Source organism: Folsomia candida, unplaced genomic scaffold (genome assembly GCF_002217175.1).
Source record: "Folsomia candida strain VU population unplaced genomic scaffold, ASM221717v1 Fcan01_Sc048, whole genome shotgun sequence".
NCBI lineage: Eukaryota > Metazoa > Arthropoda > Collembola > Entomobryomorpha > Isotomidae > Folsomia > Folsomia candida.
This window is the reverse complement of record NW_019091240.1, coordinates 562420-584659: the sequence shown is the minus strand read 5'-3', so window position 1 is coordinate 584659 and position 22240 is coordinate 562420. Positions and strand designations below refer to the sequence as shown.

General features: G+C 38.3%; 4 protein-coding genes across 7 annotated transcripts; 1 reads left to right on the top strand and 3 right to left on the bottom strand.

Annotated features, from left to right (window-relative positions):
- Window positions 1-64: 64 nt before the first annotated feature.
- Window positions 65-2553, bottom strand: LOC110862004 (ras-related protein Rab-30). Its single transcript, XM_022111138.2, has 5 exons — window positions 1838-2553; window positions 1633-1727; window positions 1382-1554; window positions 1154-1305; window positions 65-1069 (listed from the first exon to the last, which is right to left on the bottom strand). Exons 1-5 carry the CDS (start codon window positions 1922-1924, stop codon window positions 950-952), a joined length of 627 nt encoding a protein of 208 aa, XP_021966830.1. The 5' UTR covers window positions 1925-2553; the 3' UTR covers window positions 65-949.
- Window positions 2554-2846: 293 nt separating this feature from the next.
- On the bottom strand, window positions 2847-7860 carry LOC110862026 (P protein). Of its 4 annotated transcripts, none has more exons than XM_022111170.2 (18): window positions 7621-7860; window positions 6994-7151; window positions 6819-6919; window positions 6445-6750; window positions 6185-6368; window positions 6041-6113; window positions 5812-5972; window positions 5392-5721; window positions 5183-5314; window positions 4986-5101; window positions 4628-4902; window positions 4427-4571; window positions 4303-4351; window positions 4069-4228; window positions 3769-3842; window positions 3447-3699; window positions 3274-3367; window positions 2847-3211 (listed from the first exon to the last, which is right to left on the bottom strand). In XM_022111170.2, exons 2-18 carry the CDS (start codon window positions 7099-7101, stop codon window positions 3124-3126), a joined length of 2649 nt encoding a protein of 882 aa, XP_021966862.1. In that variant the 5' UTR covers window positions 7102-7151; window positions 7621-7860; the 3' UTR covers window positions 2847-3123. The 4 variants fall into 4 exon arrangements, with proteins under 4 accessions (XP_021966862.1, XP_021966861.1, XP_021966860.1 ...); XM_022111169.2 differs by lacking the exon at window positions 7621-7860 and adding an exon at window positions 7280-7435; XM_022111168.2 differs by lacking the exon at window positions 7621-7860 and adding an exon at window positions 7280-7432 and having other exon boundaries at window positions 6994-7198.
- Window positions 7861-9855: 1995 nt separating this feature from the next.
- Window positions 9856-14795, top strand: LOC110862053 (ankyrin repeat domain-containing protein 50). Its single transcript, XM_022111204.2, has 11 exons — window positions 9856-10174; window positions 10303-10358; window positions 11172-11249; window positions 11399-11473; window positions 12359-12500; window positions 12867-13073; window positions 13171-13211; window positions 13307-13469; window positions 13543-13815; window positions 13906-13969; window positions 14088-14795. The coding sequence occupies exons 1-11, from the start codon at window positions 10102-10104 to the stop codon at window positions 14302-14304; spliced, it is 1389 nt and encodes a 462-aa protein (XP_021966896.1). The 5' UTR covers window positions 9856-10101; the 3' UTR covers window positions 14305-14795.
- A 114-nt stretch (window positions 14796-14909) lies between these two features.
- LOC110862051 (tyrosine 3-monooxygenase) lies at window positions 14910-21074 on the bottom strand. The gene is made up of 10 exons (XM_022111202.2): window positions 20922-21074; window positions 20411-20573; window positions 17662-18223; window positions 17443-17599; window positions 17067-17263; window positions 16954-16986; window positions 16777-16879; window positions 16573-16699; window positions 16274-16503; window positions 14910-16214 (listed from the first exon to the last, which is right to left on the bottom strand). The coding sequence occupies exons 2-10, from the start codon at window positions 20471-20473 to the stop codon at window positions 16040-16042; spliced, it is 1647 nt and encodes a 548-aa protein (XP_021966894.1). The 5' UTR covers window positions 20474-20573; window positions 20922-21074; the 3' UTR covers window positions 14910-16039.
- Window positions 21075-22240: the final 1166 nt, after the last annotated feature.

Below are 22240 nucleotides of genomic sequence, written 5' to 3'. Positions count from 1 at the left end.
AAGAATGCGACCACCTCACAATAAAATGTTCCAATAAACATTAAATGGGTAACAAAGACGAGAATTCGATTACATTGCATCAGAAAATCTGTGTTTATTGATTGATCATGGTAATACTTATGAATTATGCACCTTTTTAGCTTTTTTAATCACTCCAACTAACTATTATAGCATTATTATGATAGTGTTTTCCTGGAAGTGGATGGAGTATGTATAGCATATGTAGACTATAATTCTAAATTTAGTGTTATTTATATTATACATAAGTTGTGGTGGACTAAATTAGCTTGGAAATTTGTGGTACCATTATTACAAATAGCATGATAGTCTTGTATCAAAATAGAAATACTGAGGTTTGTGGGGGGTTTCCCAATACTTAAATATTATTGCAAGCTGCAATGGTAACCATTTTGTGGTAAATAGGTAATGTCTGCAGGCTTCTTCTCTTCTTTCTGCTGCTTCTCCAATAATAAATTAGTAGTAGTTGACATTTCTCAGCTATTTCAAACACTGTAGTGATTGATTGATATTTAAAATTTCAAGAAGGTGTAAAAGTAAGTAAAGTGGAGAGAAAATAACAAGCAAAACCATTGTAAACAACTTTGTAAACTATTTGTACCACAGTTACGCTGGAATTCAAAGCTAAAGTGAAATGACAACATTTAATAAATCTGGAAACAATGCATATGAATCTAAATTCCAACTAGAGTCTCAATTAAATTCAACATCAACTCGATATTATAAACTATATGCCTAAATGATAACAAGTCAGACTAAATATATGATTCACTAATACACCACAACCACATTTGAAATAAGAAACGATAAATAATTGAAATTGCAGTGTAGAAGGCGGATATGAATGTTTGGTGAACCACCGGTGATTATTTTTCTTGGCGTAAGGTACATACGAAAGATGAGGAATGGGGAGTGTCGAACAGAGAAATGATCATAATAAGCGACCACAACAGCTTTCACTGGAGGCAGAATTATTTCTGGAACTATTCACGTGAATGGCTGGTCCAGCCCCTCCCTTGTACTCTGACACCGGTTCTCTCACCTTTGCTTGCTGAAAATTGCGAAAATCCACCAATTAAGCAGAGCATCAACCAATTAAGGAAGTAGACATTATTTCAATTTTCTATATTCTTACTTCTATCAAGGCGTGTGCAATTTCCATAAAGAGTTTCTCAACGTTATCCGCCTCTTTAGCCGAAGTTTCCATAAAGTACATATTGTTTCTTTGGGCAAAGTCTTCCCCGACGTATGTTGGTATTTCCCTGTCTTCTCGATCCGTTTTATTTCCTAAATTTGTAAAGAGAATATTGTAATGCAAACATAATTATAATTATTATTATGAATTATGTGGTTAAAAACTCACCAACAAGAACTCTGAGAACTTTGGTATTTGCATACTCTTCAATCTCCCTAAGCCAGTCTGGAAGACAGTCGAAAGTTGGTTGGGAGCTAACGTCGTACACCAAAATGAGGGCGTGAGCTGACCGGTAGTAACTTTGCGTGATTGACCGAAACCTTTCCTGTCCAGCCGTATCCCTGCAAATGGAATATTTACTTATGTAATTACTCCAACTAGACTTAATAAATATTTAAATAATATTTAATATAACTCACCAAATCTGCAATTTCACCTTTTCCCCATTTATATCAACAGTCTTGATCATGAAATCTACACCAATTGTGGCACCTTGTCCCGGCGGAAAAAGGCCCTGTAACAAATACAATTATATATATTATCAGATAAGTTTAGTATTAGCTAATTAATCATCTATTAACTATAATTCATATCAAACATGTTTCTCTTTAAATCAAACCTCACCTGTGTAAACCTTCTAACAAGACATGTCTTGCCAACCCCAGCATTTCCAACGAGTACGACTTTAAACAGAAATTTATAATCTTCCATCTTAACTTTAATTGTAAATTGCTGCTTCAGTTGACAGTAGAAATAATAATCACAAAAACGACGTAAGAAACATTAATCTACCTTATTACTAAACTTCTATAAACGTACATCAGCTTATCTGCTGTGATGTTAGAAATTCTCTATTTAAGTAAATCTAACTCCAACTAAAAATAAAAACTCGAAAAATCCAAAAACCTTATAGGCTTTTAACTTCAATTAAAACGAGTCACAACAAAACTGAAATGGTTTACAAAGAAAGTCGGATTTTCTTTACAAACTTGACTCCTTTCTTAAATCCGACATTTTAGAATCTAACAGATTTTACACTTGTTATATCGAAAAACGGCGTATTAAGAAGATTACAACATAACAGCAGCTGACAGGGATGCAAGGTTTTTTTTACATCTCGACGTATCACAGTAGAAGAATAGCAGTGTATCGCCGTTCTATTCTACAACATTCTGCTCGTCACGTCACGCAGGTGGGCAGAAGATGATGATTTGGATGAATCACCAGAATTTTGGCATTTTCTATGCATTTTACTTACACTCTATATACCAAAATAATCTCTCCTTTATATACTAATACTTACTGCAACGAAGTTATTTTGAACTGCGGATTATCCCACTGCCTCCCGTAGCACTTACTTATCTGACTGCGGGTGGTGGGGGATAACAACAATGAGGAGTGTGTGATTAGATAATATTAATAATGAATTATAGTGCATTTACCATGACACGATGTATTTAGTATAGCAATATAAAATAGGTATACTTAATTTACTTTTGCTACCATGATATGCTTATGTAGTACATAATTTTTCGCAGGTTAAACTGGTTGATGTTTGTATTACTAGTTAGTTAATTAATTAGTCCCTCCCATATTAAACTACATTAAACTTATGAAATAAATCAGTAAGGTGTACTTGTAAATAGGGTTTATTTTTATTCATTAATATTTTCTATTTGTCTAGTTTCAGTTTAGTTTCATGAGTGACATGAGACACGAGTATACATAGTAATTGGGTTTAAAAGTTTTCAGTTCTAGGGTTGATTGCATGATTTTAAAACTAGCTTGATTCTGAGACATTTGTATCACGTACCAGCAGGTGCTACATACTTACTGCCTATATTTTAATAAGTTACTAGATAATGTACATTATTTTGTAATTGCAGTTTGATCATGTTTTCCATGCAATCTTATTCGTTCCAGGAGAAGAGACTGTGACAAACGACAAGATAACCGCTTGCCACTATGAGTGAGACAATCATCATTGGAAACCCAATCCTATGAAGAAAGATTAAAATATGAGTAACTATTAATAAACTATGTATGGCAAAAAAGCTTACCGAAAATATTCCATGAAAGTGAAGCGATATCCATGCTGATCTGCTACACCGGCACAAACAACGTTGGCTGAGGCCCCAATTAATGTTCCATTTCCTTTGCAATTTATTGACGGTAAGGATAATGCTTCTCTACGTAATTAATTTGATATGAAAAGTACAAATTCAACTCTTACCACCAAGGCAAGTTCCGAAAGCCAACGCCCAAATGAGTGGTTGTAAGGGGAGAGCTAGATTGGACGCTACGCGAGTAACGATTTTGACCATCATTGTTGTGAATGGGATATTGTCGATAAAAGCAGAAGCAATGCCGGACACCCAAAGAATCAAAAGAATTGCGACTGTCAACCTCGACTCTGAGTTCACATTTCTAATAATATTCTCGGTCTGAGTTCCAATCCATTCGAGCAAACCCAATCGTGATACTCCCTGAAAAGTCAAATTAATGTGTTCAGTTACTTACACTGTACTGGTTACCAACTTCAACATCAACCATACCTCCATAACGATGAAAAGAGCAGAAAAGAAAATGAGTGTAGACCATTCCACTCGGGACAAGATTCCTTCAAGATCTGAAGGAAAAACAAGAAATTGTAAAATTAGATCGTTTTAATATAAGCAAATATTCAGGTAATATTCTATTTTCCTACGGAGGGACTTATTGACCAGAGATAACAACTCTCGATGATAGTCAATATTATCAGAGACATTTTTGTGGTTATTAAGACAGTCATGTATCTAACTCCCTTTTAATAGATCACAAAGGACAGTAGTACAAACAATTTGAGAAATCTGTACCTTTAGGATCTGCGAGGATGAGCAAAAGAACTGCGCCCAACAAGGCCGTCCAACCCATGGATAAGTTGAGTTGTGGGATGGAATGGAGAAAAAATAGGATGATCACGGTGGACAACACGAGTCCACATTTTATTAGAAGGGGCCAGTCTCTGATGCGGCACTGAAATACAATTTTACCTGAATAATAGTGTTTCAGCTTATTCGCCTTATTCATTTTCATTTGAATATGCTTACAGTTTCTCGAAGCTCTTCCAAATTGGCTTTATACATTTCCTCGGATTGTCTGTGAATTGTGCAATAGTTAATTAGGACGGGTTAAGGTCATTAACATAAATGAAACGCTGTTTATTATTCTCACCCTCCCATCTTAATCTTGCTCTTCAAACTGTTCTTCAGCTGAACAACTTTCGAGATGAGGAGAGCTTTTACATGGTTCTCATCCTTGGAATAGGAAGATAACGAATCCGCAGCTCTGCCCCAAACTTCAATTTCTCTACGAAGTTCTGTATAAAAATGTCACTATACTCAATTGCAATTGAAGAAGAATTCAGAACATTACCAGCAACTGCATAGGGTTCCGAAAATTGCAGCGACTTCATGGAGCGAAATGTAATCCTCAATTGAAAATATGCCACTACAATCACTGGAAGTATTCCAAGCAACATGTGGGTTGTAAAGGTCGCAAAGTCAATATTGTGCTTGATAACGTCTGGATTATTCGAGATGATGACGTTAGGCGGATCGCCCACTGGTGTACAAGTTCCTCCAATATTGGAAAATATCACGATTGATATCAACACAGGGACTGGATTCAGCTCCATTGCTTCGCAAATTCTAATAATACAAGAAAGGTGTGAAACATAAATGTACAATTTAATATAATATGCAAATGATGAAAAACTGATAACCTTAATTACCTAATTGTCACCGGAGTCATGAGTAGAATGGTGGTAACATTATCAAGAAATGCGGAAACCACTGCTGTGAAGATGCATAATGCTGTTATCATAGGCCAAACCTGTCCATTTGTTAACTGAGATAAATAATGTAATTATTTAGTTCCGGTTTTTTAAGTTAGGTTCCCAAGAAGACAACATTTGTAAATTTTACATACTTTGTACATGAGATAAGCGCAATAATCAAAGAATCCAGTTTCGCACAGAATCGAAACCAAGACCATCATGGAAAATAATAAGATCAAAGTTTCCATGTCCAACCACGAAACCATTTCTTCAGTTGTGGGACGCTGCAAAGTTCGAATGATATTTTAGATGAATGTATTTATAATTTTCACGTCTCACGATGCTATAACGATGCCTTTACCTCGTCAAACATGGACAAAATTCCAATGGCCGTGGTAGCAGCGAGTATTGCGGACAACGTTCTATTAACCAACTCGAATACGATAAGAATGTAGAGACCGATGATGACTGCACCTCCAAAAATCGCACCGTTTTCCACAACTTGAGAAACGAGCTTGATTGAAATTGCGAGTGGAAAGTTGCCTTCCATATTTGTTCGGAATGCGATAACGTAAGTCCCATTACTCCAGTCCAGATTCTCTAAGCCAAATGCATGAGACTCCATCGTTTCCGGCACAATTCCGATGCTTTTTTCACTAAAAATTGGTAGTTCCCAACGTTCCGTGATAACCTACCCACATAACATTGAAATTAATATGTTTAGATATTTTAAGATTAACAGCACAAAACATTGTAATAAGTAGTAAATGAATGCACGCACCACGCCATCATCCGTACGCCATTCTTCTCTTTTCTCGACATCGATTATAAGTCGATTTGTGGTAAAGTTATCATACAATTTGGGAACGAATGCTCCTTTGACCATCAGCGTTAGAATAGGAAACCAAGGGGTCAGCGTTTTCAATAGCTTTAAAGGATATACTAGAAAGCAAAAAAAAACATGAAGTCATTCTACAATTACAATCTGAATTCAATATCTACCATCATACCAAACGGCTTGCTAGAAGAAGCACTGATTTGCGTAAAGTGAATCACATTTTCATTCGTGGCAGTGATAATTCCCTGTGGATATTTATGGTTAAATTACTGACCAGGTTTGGTTAACATGATTTGTATCGTTTGTAAAGACTCACAGAAATGGTAACAAAAAACAGCATTAGAATCCCAATTTTGATACATCTCGCAATAGTGAAAGGCTGAGTATTCTCGAAATTTCCTAGATCGAATGCTGAGCCGCCCCCAACTCCACCACTAGTTGCGGCCGGCGAGGGTGGCGCACTGTTGAAACCGCTCGATAACGCACCATAAGCTCCGGTTCTATAAATGCAAATTCTCATTAAGCAGCAGAATTTAATAAAAAGCTATGCATGTATCTACCGAATCGAACACTCACTTGAAGGACGAGGTATCTACCGTGAGAAAGTTGTCATCCTGTTCAATATTAATGATGGGAATGTTAACTTTGGAAATCGGTGGTGCCGAAGGGGTGGCGTAGGAAGGTGGGTTGAGATCCATCGCAGAATTTGACGAGGTCGCGTTGTATAACTGTTCATATTTAGGCAGACCACCCATAGCCGCTCCGGAGAGCTTCCTTCTTCGATTTTGGATTCCAACTTGGAGTCCACCACCACCGCCGTTACTTGAGTGTGGGGGGCTTCTGCTGTGGGGTTCAGGGCTGGGAGAAATTGATCCATACGACCTGAACAAATCCTCAGTTTTAACATATTAACAAAGCCATCACTTTAGAAAACAAGACATCAAACTGACCTCTGCAATGTCTCGTGTGGGTCTAAGAGATTCGTTTCCCCACCACCACGGTCATTTGGACTGCGCCCTAAGTGACGCTCAAATGCAACAGACGCTCTTTCCTAAAATATAAAATTTCATAACTTGTAATTATCCATATAATTCGAAATGACGCTTTTATTCAATATTCATTCACCTTCACTTGAACTCCAATATCTGCCACTGTATGGACCAATTGTGACCATTTTGACTCGTGCTTCTCGTCATCCATCTCTGTCATCTCAATGTCCAATAAGTCTTTCATTTTTGCATTTCTTTCACTCTTTTCGTTATGTTAATTCCAGTAAAATCCACCTGATATCAACCAAATCAAAACATTCAGTCTCTCGCCCAATTCACACCTATTTAACAATAAACGTGGAATAAAGCTCAATTCCAGCTCCAAATAATACTTTACATTAAGCTTATATGCAATGAATTACATCTCGCAACACAGTCCAGGCCGAGACAGGTGCTGAAATACGAATGATTTGTGATGACCGAATCTGTCACGAGTTCAACTTCAGTTTCATCCCACAGAACTACTGATATGCACATATTGTGTGTAAGCACTTATCAATCACCTACCTCATCTGTCTACGTACCGCTCCCTTATATATCATGTTAATCTATGTTTCATCTACGTTATCTCGAAATCTATACCCAGTAAATCTCAAGTGTATTAATTGCATATGCGCCAATACTGGGATTCGCATCTTATCATAAAATGTGGACAATGAACTTTATGAACTTAAAATAAAAGGTATAAACCTAAATCACTCACCTCTTCTTGTATTTATTCCACAATAATTTAAATCACTTGTTTATTACGAAAGGGTTGGTAATTGATCAAAACTTGAAATGTGTGATAAGGTTGTGAATATCACATTTGTAGTTTTGATAGTTTGAACCAGAACTGTTTTCTACTTTTTAAATTGATCGAGATCAGCAGGAACTGTAAATCTGTATTGTATTTTGGAGCTATTATTTATTTATTTATTTATTTATATCGCACGTCGGCCTCGACGAGCACTTTTTGAGATGGGAAAAACAACAATGTGTTTATTTGCTCTTTCATGTTTTCCATGGGGAAATATTTAAATGCATATTTTGTGGTGATAGATAATTCCATGGACAAAGCAACCCTCTCAGGACCCACACTGATCTGATTCCAATGCTTATCCAGGAAGCTCACCTTACGCAAATTAACACGGCATATGCGTAGAGATGGACTAAAAAAAGATCAGCCCTTATCATCAATAACATATTAAAAGCAATCATTTTATTTTTATTATTGATGAACGTGACGCAAAACACGACGCGAGGACGATAAACAATGTCAACACAGAACATTAATAAGTACATATATTCCTATTTTTGACAGAGATATGTCTGGCTTAAATTAACAATGCGTTTAGTAAGCAGTTTGTTATGCGGTCTAATTTGTGAAATCTATTTTACAGGTTACAGGCATTTGCATGACTGTAAATATTTGTTGTTGCAAATAAGTGTGCAATAAGAATTTCATGGCACAAATAATTCATTGTAGTATTTCGCATATTTTATTGAGAATTACATTCAAGATCTTTTAAGCGTTATGAATATCTTGAGTCAAAGGAATATCTAGAATTAATGCAAAGAACAGATCTTAATTGTAGTCACAAACTTTCACAAAACATTTCTCAAAATTTCTTTGTTAACAAAACTTACACCATGCTGTGCAACTACATACATATTCTGTATTTCATCTCATCGTATCGCGTCGCATCTAGTGCATGTTTTTCATGAAAATAATACCATATCATCTCTTTAGTGGTTAGCAGTTATATCCTGTTTTAAATGTTTATTTATTTAATTATCCAAAACCACGAAACTCCACGATTTCATTTACCGATACGAGTTTAGTGAATGCAAAATTTGCAAATTGCAATTAATAAGCGGATTCAGGAACAAAGTAAAAGTCGATACTGTAAGAACTTCATTTTCTACAAAAATGCGATACCCGAATAAAGAAAGATAACATTAAAAATTAAGGAGTATAAGGATATCCAGTCCAAGAGCATCGTGGAAATGAGACAGCACCACGGATGGTTTCCATTTCATAATTGAAACCACTTATTTTTTGCCCAATAATAGAGCACGCTCGAAAACCTATGCAAACAGTTAGAAAAGTTGACGGAAACCTACAAAACCTTATTTACTACATGTCTGTCGTTGATATTCACCAAATTGCTCAATAAACTCAGTCCAAGAAAATAAAAATTTAATGGAACCACATGCAAGCACAATGACTCGTATTTACAAAGGAGAAATTACAACCTGCGACTGTTTTTAAAGTGTAAAGTAAATATCTTATTCTTTGCTTTTTGCGTATTAGTTTTACATACGCTGCCCATGCAACCACCACGACTGCAGTCGTATTTCAGTGATTTTACCAGTACGCGTCACCTTTTACATCTCATCCTATTCTGCATTAATACAAAGCCTTTTTGATCGATGTTCTTAATCCATGCAAACTAATTGATTATGAATTAAAGGTGAAAATCTCCAAACTTCATTTCAACGCCCCCTTTTCTACGAGGATTTGTGTTGTGGACCGTGTTTGGTTACAACAACCCCATCATCGCCTTCTTCTTTCTCATAAGCATGTTTATTTGTTTTTGAAAAACCTAATGTTTTTCCTCCCGAGAATAAAGTTCAACGTCAACGGGATCACTTAAGAATCCATACGACGCGTTCCCTTCTTCACCAACACGACGATGGACCATTTCTGTGCCATTCTCTAAATTTACGTCTTTCTTGAATACTACTACGAACTTGGACTCACGTGCCGAACTCTATCCGTGTACGAGTTATACTCACTTATCTTGAAACTCATAACATACATATTCAGCATTAACTTACTTGACAACAACTGCACCCACCAACGAACGTACATCCGTACATCCTACGACTACTATATTAGCAACTTTTGCATGGAAAACCCAACGCCAAAAGTGTATAAAAGCTCCTTCTCGTTCAAAACCCTCTTCAATCTTTGACGAACCTTGTGTAAAAGTTTGTGACGAAAATATATAACCGAACAAGATGGACAATAAGTTAATACGCAGATACAAGTTTTCATAAAAGTAACAAAAAATTTCTATCTACCATTTCTCCCTGGAAGTCAAACACTTTTTCAAAAACTTTCATTTCTTCAAAGCCGTCAAGTTTTATAAGTTAGTGCGCAATTCAGAGTAAGCAATTTCAATAATAATCATACACAATGCCGTTGGAGTGCATTTCCAAACCGTTGCAAAGGGAGCTGGCAGACTCCATAATTCGCCTTGCACATCCAGGTAACTCAAAACAATTAACAATTAACTATTTAGGATTAAGTATTCTAAGCTTTGAATGCAAATTTCATTATTTTTTAAAAAATATTTATGTATTTTTGTTACAAATTTCAATTTTTTTCCAATTCCAGACGACTTGCGAATCTTGCTGGCTTGTGGGGCTAAAGTAAACGAGGCTGTGACACAGGTGAATAATTTTACCCTGACATTTATAAACACACTCACTCACCACACGATTGATATTTATAGTTTTAAATTGTATAAAAATCTGACAACTTTTTTAATCATTGAGATTGTGATAAAGTGGGAAAGACGCATTTGCCTGAGAACATGTGTGTCATTAAATGACGCAACGCTACTTGTTGTTGGCACGCCACACCACAAATCCGCATATCCTTACGTATTGCAAGATATAGGATATAGTGCGATTTTGAACGTACTGTTGTTGGGCAATGCACTCACCCACTTGTCATTTATGTATTTTAGAAGAAAAAAGTAAACTTGATTTTGTTTATTCTTGGCTGGAAGTTTGCATGTTCGTTGGTCGAATACCTACGCCAAGCTTCTACGTGTTAAGTCATTCGCAAATGCGCTTAAGTTCAGAAATCAGTTGGCGACTTTCCAAAACAGGAAGAAATAGCGAGAGGCTCATATTATTTAAATGTCAAACTGTACATGCGAGCAAAAGTACGAGATGAGTGATTCTTTATAATTATGCAATGCTGTGCAATTTTTGTTATTTTAAATTTCTAAGAAACTTTAGAAAGCCGAGTGTTTTTGAAATCCATATGCGTTTTACGTCTTTATTATTGTTGATTCATAATAATATTGGGAGACGTTAAAACTGTGAATGCACAACACATGCAGTCGTACTCACTTAATTTGCAAGGAGTTGTTGACAGTTTGACAGTTATGTTATTGTTATGAGTTCTTTATTTCGTAAGGTGGTAGGCAGGATATCGTTGACCTGTTTGTTTGACTCGTGTTGTTTATGATGCAGGGTCTGCGCCCAATCCACTACGCGGTGTGGCAGCGATACGCCGAGGCTGTGAATCTCCTCCTCGTTCGAGGTTGCGACGTAAGTAGACTGTTTCTCATTTTGCGGGCATTTTCACAATTTTGGGGATTAGGGTTATCAAAGTGGATAAAATATTATAAATTGCTGACAATAAAGGTCAGCATAACAAGTACTATTCAATTAGTACATGGATATATTTTATATTGAAGGTGAATTCGACGGACGACTGCGGATATTCACCTCTGCATCTGGCAGCGGAGCATGGCTACATCGAAATGATGAAGGTGAGATATGGCCAGCTTAATGAACTGACTTTCGAGCATCATTCATGGGTCAGTGCGATCATGAACGAGGCACGATTCACTTACTTTTGGACGTTTGTCAAGACTCATACCTAGAAGCATAATGATCATCTCCATCACTCGGAAGGGTTAGGACGCCAAAAATGCAATGCATTACTTCATCTGTGCAATTTTACGCTAAAATTGCTGAAATTTCGAAAATCATTTGAATCCGATTTCAAAGTATCGAAATCTTGCATGGCTTTAATCATGTGCATTTTGTACGCGTGACATTTTAGGCTTCCTCATGATTCCGTTGTTTTCTCAAAATTGTCTCCAATTTCGTCAATGCGTATCTCGTCTATTAAAATCGTAGTTTGCGAACGTATTGATTACGTTCTTTTCGAATCAACGAGTAATTAACGAGTGGGATTGAGTGCGTAGAAGCAGCAGAACAATGAGTGGACGACGTTTATTAATTGCGATAGTATCCCATTTGTTACTCTCTTAGAGCTCCCGTTTGCAGTGTGTTGTTGTCTTTTTCATGGAAAATTGGCGTTCCTCCAAACGAATGGATGAGCCAGATTTTTTTTGATGGGACTTCCCCACCAGGCGATTTATTTAGAAATCCAACTCATGCACGGATAAAAACAACTAATTCTATTTAAATTGTTGGCATTTCGTACTGCACAATGAGCATAAGTTTATCCTATTTCAAGAAATTGTACGTACGAAACTTCAACAAGTGTCGTGGATGGCAGACAGCAGTGCGCCATCGTCACATGATTGCTGCACATTCAATCGAGTGACGAAGGGGTTTCTTTAAAACGTGCAATCTCAGAAGAATTGCGACTGATCAATTTCTGGCAACTTTTTTATTTGATCTAGATGCTGCTTGCGAACGGGGCAAAAACGGATTACCGTGAACCCCTGGAGAAAGGCGTGCTTTATCCACGGACCACGATGAGCGATGAACCGCTTCGTCTCGCCATCAAGAATAATCACTACAACGCTGCGAGGATTCTTCTGGGTAAGGAAAAAAAACCACGTCGACTTGAACTTGAACCTGATTAGGGTCACAAACTCATGATTAGTGAGCAATACTATTTGGCATATTGCACTTTTTAAAAAGAAATCTAAAAATAATTAGATCTTGAACCATGCCATGCACCAACCAGCATCACGAAATGTTTACTTGCACGTACATCCATCTTATATGCACTCGAACGTTGAAAAGATCTGTGATGACTACGGAGAAAAGTGGTTGGTAATAAAGCAGGCTAAATTTAGACAGGGATTTTCAATGACTATTCATCACTATTGGATATTGCATGTCTTTTTGGGCACTTCCATTGCCACGAATAATGAGCACACCTTCCTTTCTTTTATCCACCAGACGCCAGAGCCGACCCCAACGCCCGCTACTTTTTTGGCTCCGAAATCAACCTCGTTCCTCCTTTGGATGTCGAGTACTTGGATCTTCTGCTCAATTATGGGGCTTATCCGGACTCGAGGGATAGACAAGGACTTACCCAACTCATGAGGGCTTGTCGACTCCCACAAGGGATCGAGTCTGTCCTTTGTCTTATTCAGCATGGTGCAGGTGAGGAAGAAGTTTGGCAATATGTTTGGTTGCAACGGGGTGTTTTGGTAGACCAAATTTTTAATAAATATTATTTACTTCTCGTGGCGATCTTCAGATGTCAACGCGATGACGGACGATCGTCACGACAATCGGACCGTAAGTTTTTCATACATATTTTGTGATAAAACCAACACAAAGAAAAACTTTGGGAGCCACTTATTTACTCAATCATGTGTTGATATTTATTGCAGGTTCTCCACTACGCTGTCCTCTCTGGAAATTTGGAAACGGTTTCTCTCATCCTCAAGCAAGGGGCGAGGGTCAATTTTGATAAAGAATTCCAAAAACCAACCCCACTCGATTTGGCAATACTCAAAGGAGACGTGGCCATGGCTAAGTTGCTCATCAGTGCAGGCATGTTGTATGCAAATTAGTTATTCTATCAAAACATATGCATATTCAATGATTTATGTATTTGCATATTTAGGAGCGAATGTGAACGCCTCGTCTCCCATAATCGGGTCACCACTTCACGTCGTGTCCTCGGATAACATCCCAAATCGACTGGCTCTTCTTCAAGTGCTGCTCGAGAAGGGGGCAGACCCCAACCTCGTGGTTATCAGTGATGACGGGATGCCTCTCAAGTCCCCGCTGGGCGAGTACATTTCCTCCAACACCGAATTGGACCCCAAGTTTGTCCGCCTCCTTTTGAAGTTTGGGGCCAGAGTGATAATCAAATCTCAGTTCAGGGACCCTCTCGGTAATAAATAATTTCACTTTGGCTTTTACTAGAGCATTAGAATCCTGACATTTTAATGAATCGTAATAAATTGCAATCCTCATTTCTCAGGAATTCTCAACTGCCTCGCTAATCTCGCCCAACACCACGACCTGTTCAACGAGGTTCTCGCTTCGTAAGTGAATTTGACCTGATTCTATGTTATTTCTGTCCATCAATTTATCTCAACTTTATTGAAGCTGTACTCGCAAATAACCAAATTTTATAACCAAAGTTGTCATGTTTGCATTCAGGGCGGAGGATTTCGACCCGCCCATAATTCGGAGGTGTCCTGCCCTCTCAGCGGAGCAGAAGACGCACGTCCTCACCCTCTCGAAGACCCCGCTGTCCCTGAAACACCAGGCGAGATTGTACTTGAGGGACACGTTAGGAAAAAAGCTCCCCTACGTCATGTCCGAGCTGGGTCTGCCCAAGGTCCTCGTCAAGTATGTACTCTTTGAAATCAGATAGAAGTACGTGAATGGTGGGGATGTGAGTCGAGGTTAAAAATATTTAAGTAACTTTTATGCAAGTATTTTACTCTTACTTTAAAAATAACTAAAGCCTGACAGCCGCTCTTCTTGTTTTATAACTTTTGTACGAGTTCATTCGTAATTTTATAAAATTGTCGATCCAAACGAAAAGGATCACCATTGTTTCCTGCTGAATTTTTTTTGATATTACGTATTAAAGGGTTTACTTCTTCTTTTAGTCGTTATAACTTTTCTCGTAATTGTACCAGCAATTTCTTGTAATTACAATTAAAATTAATATGCCAACGCTCATGATCCAGTTTTTCGCTTGTTCGCAGTCGCAATAATTCAGCAACATCTTGTATTAGTTATCTTGTTAATTTCGCTGCTAAATAGTATTATGACGACGAACTGTACACATATTTACATCATTCATTCATTCATTATACTGTTGTGCCAATAAATCTTTCTAGTCCATCACCACCACCACCACGACTTGGAATGATTTTGGTAAAGAATTTTTTCAGCATTTATTCCATAATTCTACATATGTACACGTACTACGCTAATTAATACATCATGACAAGAAACCACGGCATATAATTTAAACTTAGGAATTAAATTGATCATTTATTACTTCATTTATCGTTCCCTACTTGAATGGCGTCTAATATTTCTACTACTTCTACTAATCGATGGCTATTGTCACCATTTGGTTCTTTTGCCTATTTTAGAGTTTCTAAAAGTTGTTCATGAAAACGAGAGGAAAACTGTGCCTAAAATTTCTAGTAAGCTTTACCTATCATGTGATAAACTATTGGTAAATTGTACTCATGCATGCTTAACACTAACTAGAGAATTAGTATAGACTTGAATTAATTGATTGGTTAAATTGCAGAAAGAGAATTGCGATTAATTAATTGGTCCCACAATCTCCAGCTGAAGTATTGATCGATTATGACGTTTTGACAATCCAATACTTAATCCTATGCAGTTATCGTATGTATTTAGTAATTATGTAATCTTAATGATTGAAGCTGCATGCATAATATTTCTCTCTCTTTTTCTAAAAATTGACTAACGAACGACTAAAGTTTGTATTGAAATAATAAATTGTAATATTTTCTAGTATTCGCTTTTGGCTTAAAGTGATCACATCAGGTTTCATACATATTTTTTTCAATTAATGTTCACACATCATCATCACAGCACGCGTAACAAGTTGACATTATTCGACAACAAATTCATCATATTTATCATTCCGTTATTGTAAACTAACTACTTTATAAGATTAAAGATATCGTAATTATTATGATTATTATAGAATAACAAGTTTTCTCTTTCTCCTCCCACCGTGAATCCATCACTGATTTTAAAATATCTCTGTTCGTCATGTGGACAGCACCGGGTGTTGCATATAATTTTCATTGAGTATTAATCATCACGACTCGTAAAGAAGGAGGAAAGGTACTTAATTTGCCATAGAAGATCAGTACTAATCAGTAACCGTGTATTATTAATATAAGAATTATGGTAGAATAATAATATGATGACAGGATACGTTTTCTACGAGAAAATTTCAGCCATCCAGCCAAACATAAGAAGGTATTGTACGTAGCAGTATATTTTGATTGTACCGTAAAAGTAGGATGACAAGTAAAAGTTTAAAGTAACCAAGTGTGTACGTCTAATGTGAAGATCATGCTTAGAACAACTTAAACTCGAAATTTAATTTAAAATTTCATGAATTTCATGTGCGAAACGGCGTTGCATAAATAATTGACCTCCATTTTCATCTGGTTAACGGCGGCTTCCAATTTGTCGGCAGAGTCGAGAACTTCCACGCTCTGGGTGAATGGGTCGTACCGGACTTCGTATGGGCGCTTCATGTGCTCGCGGACCCATCGGCTGCGGAGGCGAGATTTTTATTTATTTCTGCATATTTACTCGTTTAATCGAAAACTTACTTAAATTTGACTTGGACATCGGAGAAGCTGTCAGCCACAAAGTAGACATCCTGATAATCCTGATCTTGATAAGGTTGTACGGAGGTGACCTCTGGCTCGAATCGCTTGTGCTCGGGCTTATCGGAAAGTGCATGAATTAATTCGCCAAAGCTGGAAAGAAGTCCAGCACCGTATGCCTTGGTTTCTCCGTTCTCTTTGCACAAGCCAAATTCCACGGTGAACCAGTACATCTGTGTAGGGATAAGAAATGCATTTTAGATTTTTGGCCACAGTTTCACAGAAATTTGTGGAATACATACGGTTGAAAACTGTTCAATCTCTTCGTCCGATGCTCCCAGAGAAGCGAGTCCAAGTTCTTGCGAGAATTGTGCAAATCCAGGGTCAGCCAACATGGGGACGTGTCCAAGCAATTCGTGAACACAGTCTCTGCAAAATTAGGATTCTCTTTTAAGATTATGTCTTGTTTTAAAGGTGTTTCAAGCAAGAATTATTATATGACTCACGGTTCCGGAGAGTGGTCAGGGGAAGAACCGTGTCTCACGTATTGAGTGCATTGGAAAACTCGGTATGCCAAACTGGCCAAAAAGTCTCGTGCGGTCAAAAGCCCTAAAGTATTTTTCATAAATTTTGTAAATTGAAGTTCTAAGCATATATGCAGTTAAAAAAGTCCTTCTACCAACCTGCAGCTGGTCGAAGGGTGAACCCAGTTTTGCCTAAAAGTTAAATGCAACACAATTATAATTGGATAACCACTAATCTATAACTTGATTCGCCATTAGTCAAGAGTACTCACGTCGAAGAAAGTTGGACACGTCCTCCAACTGTGGAATCTTATCAGCCGCATATCCAACCTCGTTTTGGAGCAGGGTGAAAGCGTCAATGTATTGCTTGCAAGCATGCGATTTCAGCAGAGACACCAACTGATTGAAGACATGGCCCCAAGTCTTGATCTCGATCTCTTGATAGTCAATTCGTGGAATGGGTTCCCCACTAAAAAACGTTGCAAAAATTAAAACCCTCTCATTTTCCTACAAATGTCTACAAATATTTAAGGAAAATCTTATCTATTCCGATACCGAAAGCTTGTAAGTAAATTTTTAAACGAACAATAAAATTCTAAGTATTTTTCGAAATAATTATGCCATTAATTTTCTACAATGTCTGCTTACAATTTGAAATCGAACGCAATGTCAGCAATCATCTTTCTTCGAGCACGATATTCCTTGTCCGCAAATCCAGGATGGTTCATATCCAATTCTGGCTCAAACTTGGTCATCAAATGGTTGCACAAGTCCAGTTCCGAAATATGGCGTGGGTACCATGCCTCTGTTTCAAGCAAGTCATTAGTTTCAATAACCATCGCCACCATCAAAACCAGTCAGCCTCACCTTTCACCACGACTCCCTGCGTGGAAATGACATTCACTCCGAAAACGGATGGACACTGTCGCAGTGATCGCAACAGGGTGACGAAATTGTTCCAAACGATCTCAACCTTGAGAAGCACGTCGAATTGACAGTTTGCTTCCCTTGATTGGCGACTCTCCATATGAGTCACGATCCCCTTGAAGTCATCGACGAGGTTTAGAATGTTTCCGAGAGAGAGCATGTTGTCCTTCAAGGTGAGGACAATCGTAGCCTGTTCCGCTTTGGGGGCAGATTCCTCCCCTCCGGAAGCAGCGGCTCCGTCAACAGAAGTGCTGGTGGACTGCTCCTTGTGCTCCTTCTCCAGAATTCCGCTCTCGTCCACGAGAATAAGATCATCTTCGGAGAGGTCAGAGTCTCGAGAAAGTTGACGAATCTCTTCCAACCAGTTCCGTTTGTTCTCTTTGTTCACCTGAGTCTCGAATCGGGCATCCCCCACGAGCGAGCGACGACGAGAGGGGTAGCCGTTCTGCACATATTCAGCCCATGGAATTGCCTCTTCCTCAGAAGTTGAGTTGGAGTCGGACTACACAGAGTTTGCAACCAAGGGACGAAGAACAAGCGAGCAAGGAACACAAAAAAATGAAAAAATAAAATGAGTTAGCAAAATAAAATAAAAAATAAAAAAATGTATGAAAGATAGAAAAAGTAGGGAGGAGGAGCTAGCAAGAAGTGGGGATAAGTCTGGGGAAAAGAGGCCGAGAGTGAGATTGAATTGATAGTTATGGAATCCATAAGTAGATTTGACCCGACTGGGAAATTGAATCGGGGAGTGAAATGAGGGGAAATCTCGCCCCAAGATTGAATTAATTTTCCATCCGTTCACAATTGCTTCCGTTCTTCTTCTTCATCTTCCTTTCGATTAATATCTCATCTACAATTTTGAGACCTCGTCGCTCACATGCACCTCGATCGACTACTGCTTTGTCTTCTGCCTCGTGAATTAAGTCCACTGCTGAAGCACGATTAAAATATCTAACCTTTCTTATTACTGTTCGAAATGGACTCGGGGCTTTCTCTTTTCCTGGCAAAATTGCCCTTTCCTATTTGCGTACAACGAACCAAATTGCACACCCACGCAACACAATGTACGTACGTATACACATTTTGGAGGAGTATGTAGACGACAAGATGCATCTTCTTTATTTTGGTCGCAACTGATCAATCCTATGTACCAATAAATTTCGCCTTCCCCAATATTTACCCTAAATCTATTCGGCCTCCTTGGGGACAATTTACAATCAATTAAGTTTACAAGTATGTAGGGACGCATCTACGCAAGGCGGCTTAAATGTACCTGCAGAAAAGAGGAGTCTGACCAGAAGGAAAATGAGCAAGGCACAGGATATTAGAGACAGAGCAAGTGGAAACCAATAAAGTCCACCTTGGGGGCTTTGAGACTTGTGTAATTCTTGGAAAATCTCAACAAAATCGCTCCTTTTCTTCCCTCGCTATATTCTCAAAGGGTATTTGTAGCTAGATCCTGTTTCACGAAATGTGCTCGTAAAATTAAAATCCTAACTAAGCATTCATCACTTTTATTTTTGTTAATCGACAAAAAATCGAAGGAAATACCAATGTTGTCAAAAACCTTGGAACTCAAGATGGGCAAGTTATGCAATAATTAGCCATCACTCAATATCATTCTCGTGAACTTGACCTATTGCCCTGTGAGCGGTCAAATCTTCGAATACCAGTTTTTCTTCTCATTAATTGCGGCCTGCTGTCGTCAAACTATACAAATTTCTATTCCAGCTAAACTTTTTTTAGCTTTTGTTGATGAGATGAGGATGAGATGAGTTTTTTGTGAAAATCCTATCTGCTATTAATTTCTAACCACTAATTCCTCCTTTTGAATAACACGCCTGCCTCCATGAATCAGCTCAGCATGCTTCTCCAGATAGCTTAAATTGTTTACTTTGCAGCTGAATAATATTGACAATCATCTTTCTTTCTGATGAATTCTGTTTCTGATGAATTCCCATCGAATTTTAAAGAATATTCGATACGACTTGATAGAATTGTTCCATGAAACCTTAAAAATTGTGTAATCCTAATGTACTTATGATTTGCATTCGGTTAACTGGAATCTAAATGCACCATTGCTGGAGTTGATGGAATATGGCAACAAATCAGCCACTTACAATGAAGCATCACCGTGTACAGCTAACCCTTCACATGAATTAATTACTGGTCAACCTGTATCGCTTGGTTGGTGTGGCTGTGGCTGGTCTGTTGTGGTTTTCTGCTTTTTGCAGAGTGCAGCAAGTAAAACTCGCTTATCCAGGAAGTGTTTGTGAAAGACGCAACAAGCACATTTTTCTATTGTGCTTGGCCAACTAATGAGTTTACAAGTAGGCAAAGGTTACACAAGTTGCACAGCAAATGTATTTATCTGGGCTCGTAATATATTCCAGTGTGAGGTGAGGTTATCAATGGAATTCTTCACATTATGTAATGCTAATGAGGTTCAGATTACGCCAATTAATGAAACTGGATGGAATTTTGGTCAGAAGAAGAAGCTTGGATTCGACACAATGGGGAAACTGAGATTGGATTCGAGTTAAAAGATGGGCTTATTTTTTTACGTACTCTAAATTGATTATCTGATTGGCAAAATTACGAAATTTAAAAACGAAATACTTGAATAAGAAAATTCGCGAAAACAGAAAGACGAATAAAAAAGCTGGGATTGAACCAGAATTTTTCTTACCTCGATACTGTACGACTTCTTGATGGCGAATCTCTCACGATTTTTTCTGCTAGTGACAATCATTTTGTCCTCTTTGTTGCCGCTGAGACTTGTTGAGTTAGCGTTTGTGGAAGAAGATGCGTCGTTGGAAGTGGAGGTGGATGAGGTCCTATGACCTTTGACACTAGCAGAAATAGCACAGAAAGTGGAGTTGAGAACGGGATTGAGAAAGGGTTTGGGATTGTAAGCGTAGTTTATTAATCCGTACTTGAACTCCAGCTTAATTCGTTACCAAATACGGTTTTTTCAAGTAATATAAAAATTGGGAGGGGAAAATATTTCAGAAATCCAGCAGTGGATTGAGAAAACTAAATCACGCTTACGATACGAACGAGTGGGAAAAGTGAGACTGGGAAAGTGAGCAAGAGGAGTGAAAGTATTACAAGTCTGGGGGAAAGTTGCTACGGTGTAGGGCAGACGGGCCGAATAAATGAATGTGGCAAGGGTTGACTCCGACCCGAGGGTTATATACCTGATTCTGGAAGGCTGGCTGGCTGGGTGGTGGACTATTTCCGATGAGTTTCACTCCGTGGTACAAAGTTTCCGAAAAGTGCTGGTGTGGACGGTGGCCTGATGCCAGACTCATTAAAGTCCAAGTGACTACTGCTCTTGTTTAAATATGGGCTTCGCATTCGGCTAAATATCATTACATCGATACATAACATTGTTCGCCACACCTGGAGACGAGGCAGGGGTTTAGTTGGTGCTGCTATCCATATCCATTGCACCTCCTCCCAACCAAGTCGACCCTGGAGGTGGGTGCCCATGATCGTGATCGTCGTCGTGGTCAAGAAGCCAATCTCACATGTGGTGTGTGGATAAGGTACACACACACCACACACCACGCCACCCAAGTTTTCATTATTGTGGATCACAATAATGTAGCACTGACTTCTTGCTAAACTGCGGCATTTAACAATTTCCAAGTAGCAGTTGGAGTAATGAGGTAGATTCAGCACTGTCAGGCTACCAAGTATCTGAGGGGTTTGATGACAACGTAATGACGTCGGTCGACCCAAACCCTTGCAACTTCTTGGGTACTTACTACTCACTCCCAACGGCAACATCGTCATTCATTTTGGTTCCCATATTTTTTTTTTGCAATTCTTCAAAACATTGCCAACTCATGGACACAGGTGGAATGGAAAGCTGTCAACAACGCTCCTCCAGAATTGCTGCATGACACTTGACAACAATACGAACTGCAACGTTATAGAAGAAGCATGTACGTGCATGCATTTTCTTATCTTGAAGAACTGGTTCAAGTCCAAGGGGTGAGAAATATGCTGGTGCACGTGGTCGGAATCGCGTGTGTGTGTGTCAATTAATCAATTAATTCCTCCCATCAATGTCCTTTGTTTGCAAATAATAAACATTATCAACATCATCATCACACATTGTAGTGGGGATGCAGTCGTAGTAGTCGAGTGTACATGAGTACATATTTACAGTAAGGCTACTACAATAATTGCACATGCAACCTCAATTAAATTGTTCAAGTTTCCGTTATTTATCCAAACGATTTTATTCCTCGCTCTTTTACGACTCTTCTCATCCACGCAGAATGGAATCAGGAATACGACTTGGCAGAACGTCATTACCATGATAGAGAGGAACGCATGAATGAAACAAATTCCCTGCTTGTTGGCTTTGCTTGACGTCAATAAAAACTTGGATACAATGAACTGAATAATTAACGATTATTAAATTTTTATTGGAAACTACCGTGTGGTTAGTTTCCTTAAATTGCAGAGTGTTCAATTTGTTTGCGCGACGTCTCCTGTGCTACGA

Excerpts from the sequence above, each read along its gene's own strand:
- LOC110862026 (XM_022111170.2), bottom strand. The coding sequence starts at position 7,101 with ATGAAAGACTTATTGGACATTGAGATGACAGAGATGGATGACGAGAAG. Across the intron at positions 6,920-6,993 it reads ATATTGGAGTTCAAGTGAAG|GAAAGAGCGTCTGTTGCATT; the intron begins GTGAATGAATAT and ends TTTATATTTTAG. Across the intron at positions 3,843-4,068 it reads CATCCTCGCAGATCCTAAAG|ATCTTGAAGGAATCTTGTCC; the intron begins GTACAGATTTCT and ends TTTTTCCTTCAG.
- LOC110862051 (XM_022111202.2), bottom strand. The coding sequence starts at position 20,473 with ATGATTGTCACTAGCAGAAAAAATCGTGAGAGATTCGCCATCAAGAAG. Across the intron at positions 16,880-16,953 it reads CACCCTTCGACCAGCTGCAG|GGCTTTTGACCGCACGAGAC; the intron begins GTTGGTAGAAGG and ends AAAATACTTTAG. Across the intron at positions 16,215-16,273 it reads GATGTCCAAGTCAAATTTAA|CCGATGGGTCCGCGAGCACA; the intron begins GTAAGTTTTCGA and ends TCGCCTCCGCAG.
- LOC110862004 (XM_022111138.2), bottom strand. The coding sequence starts at position 1,924 with ATGGAAGATTATAAATTTCTGTTTAAAGTCGTACTCGTTGGAAATGCT. Across the intron at positions 1,306-1,381 it reads AGTTCTCAGAGTTCTTGTTG|GAAATAAAACGGATCGAGAA; the intron begins GTGAGTTTTTAA and ends TTACAAATTTAG. Across the intron at positions 1,070-1,153 it reads TTGCACACGCCTTGATAGAA|CAAGCAAAGGTGAGAGAACC; the intron begins GTAAGAATATAG and ends CGCAATTTTCAG.
- LOC110862053 (XM_022111204.2), top strand. The coding sequence starts at position 10,102 with ATGCCGTTGGAGTGCATTTCCAAACCGTTGCAAAGGGAGCTGGCAGAC. Across the intron at positions 11,250-11,398 it reads TCCTCGTTCGAGGTTGCGAC|GTGAATTCGACGGACGACTG; the intron begins GTAAGTAGACTG and ends TTTATATTGAAG. Across the intron at positions 12,501-12,866 it reads CGCTGCGAGGATTCTTCTGG|ACGCCAGAGCCGACCCCAAC; the intron begins GTAAGGAAAAAA and ends TTTATCCACCAG.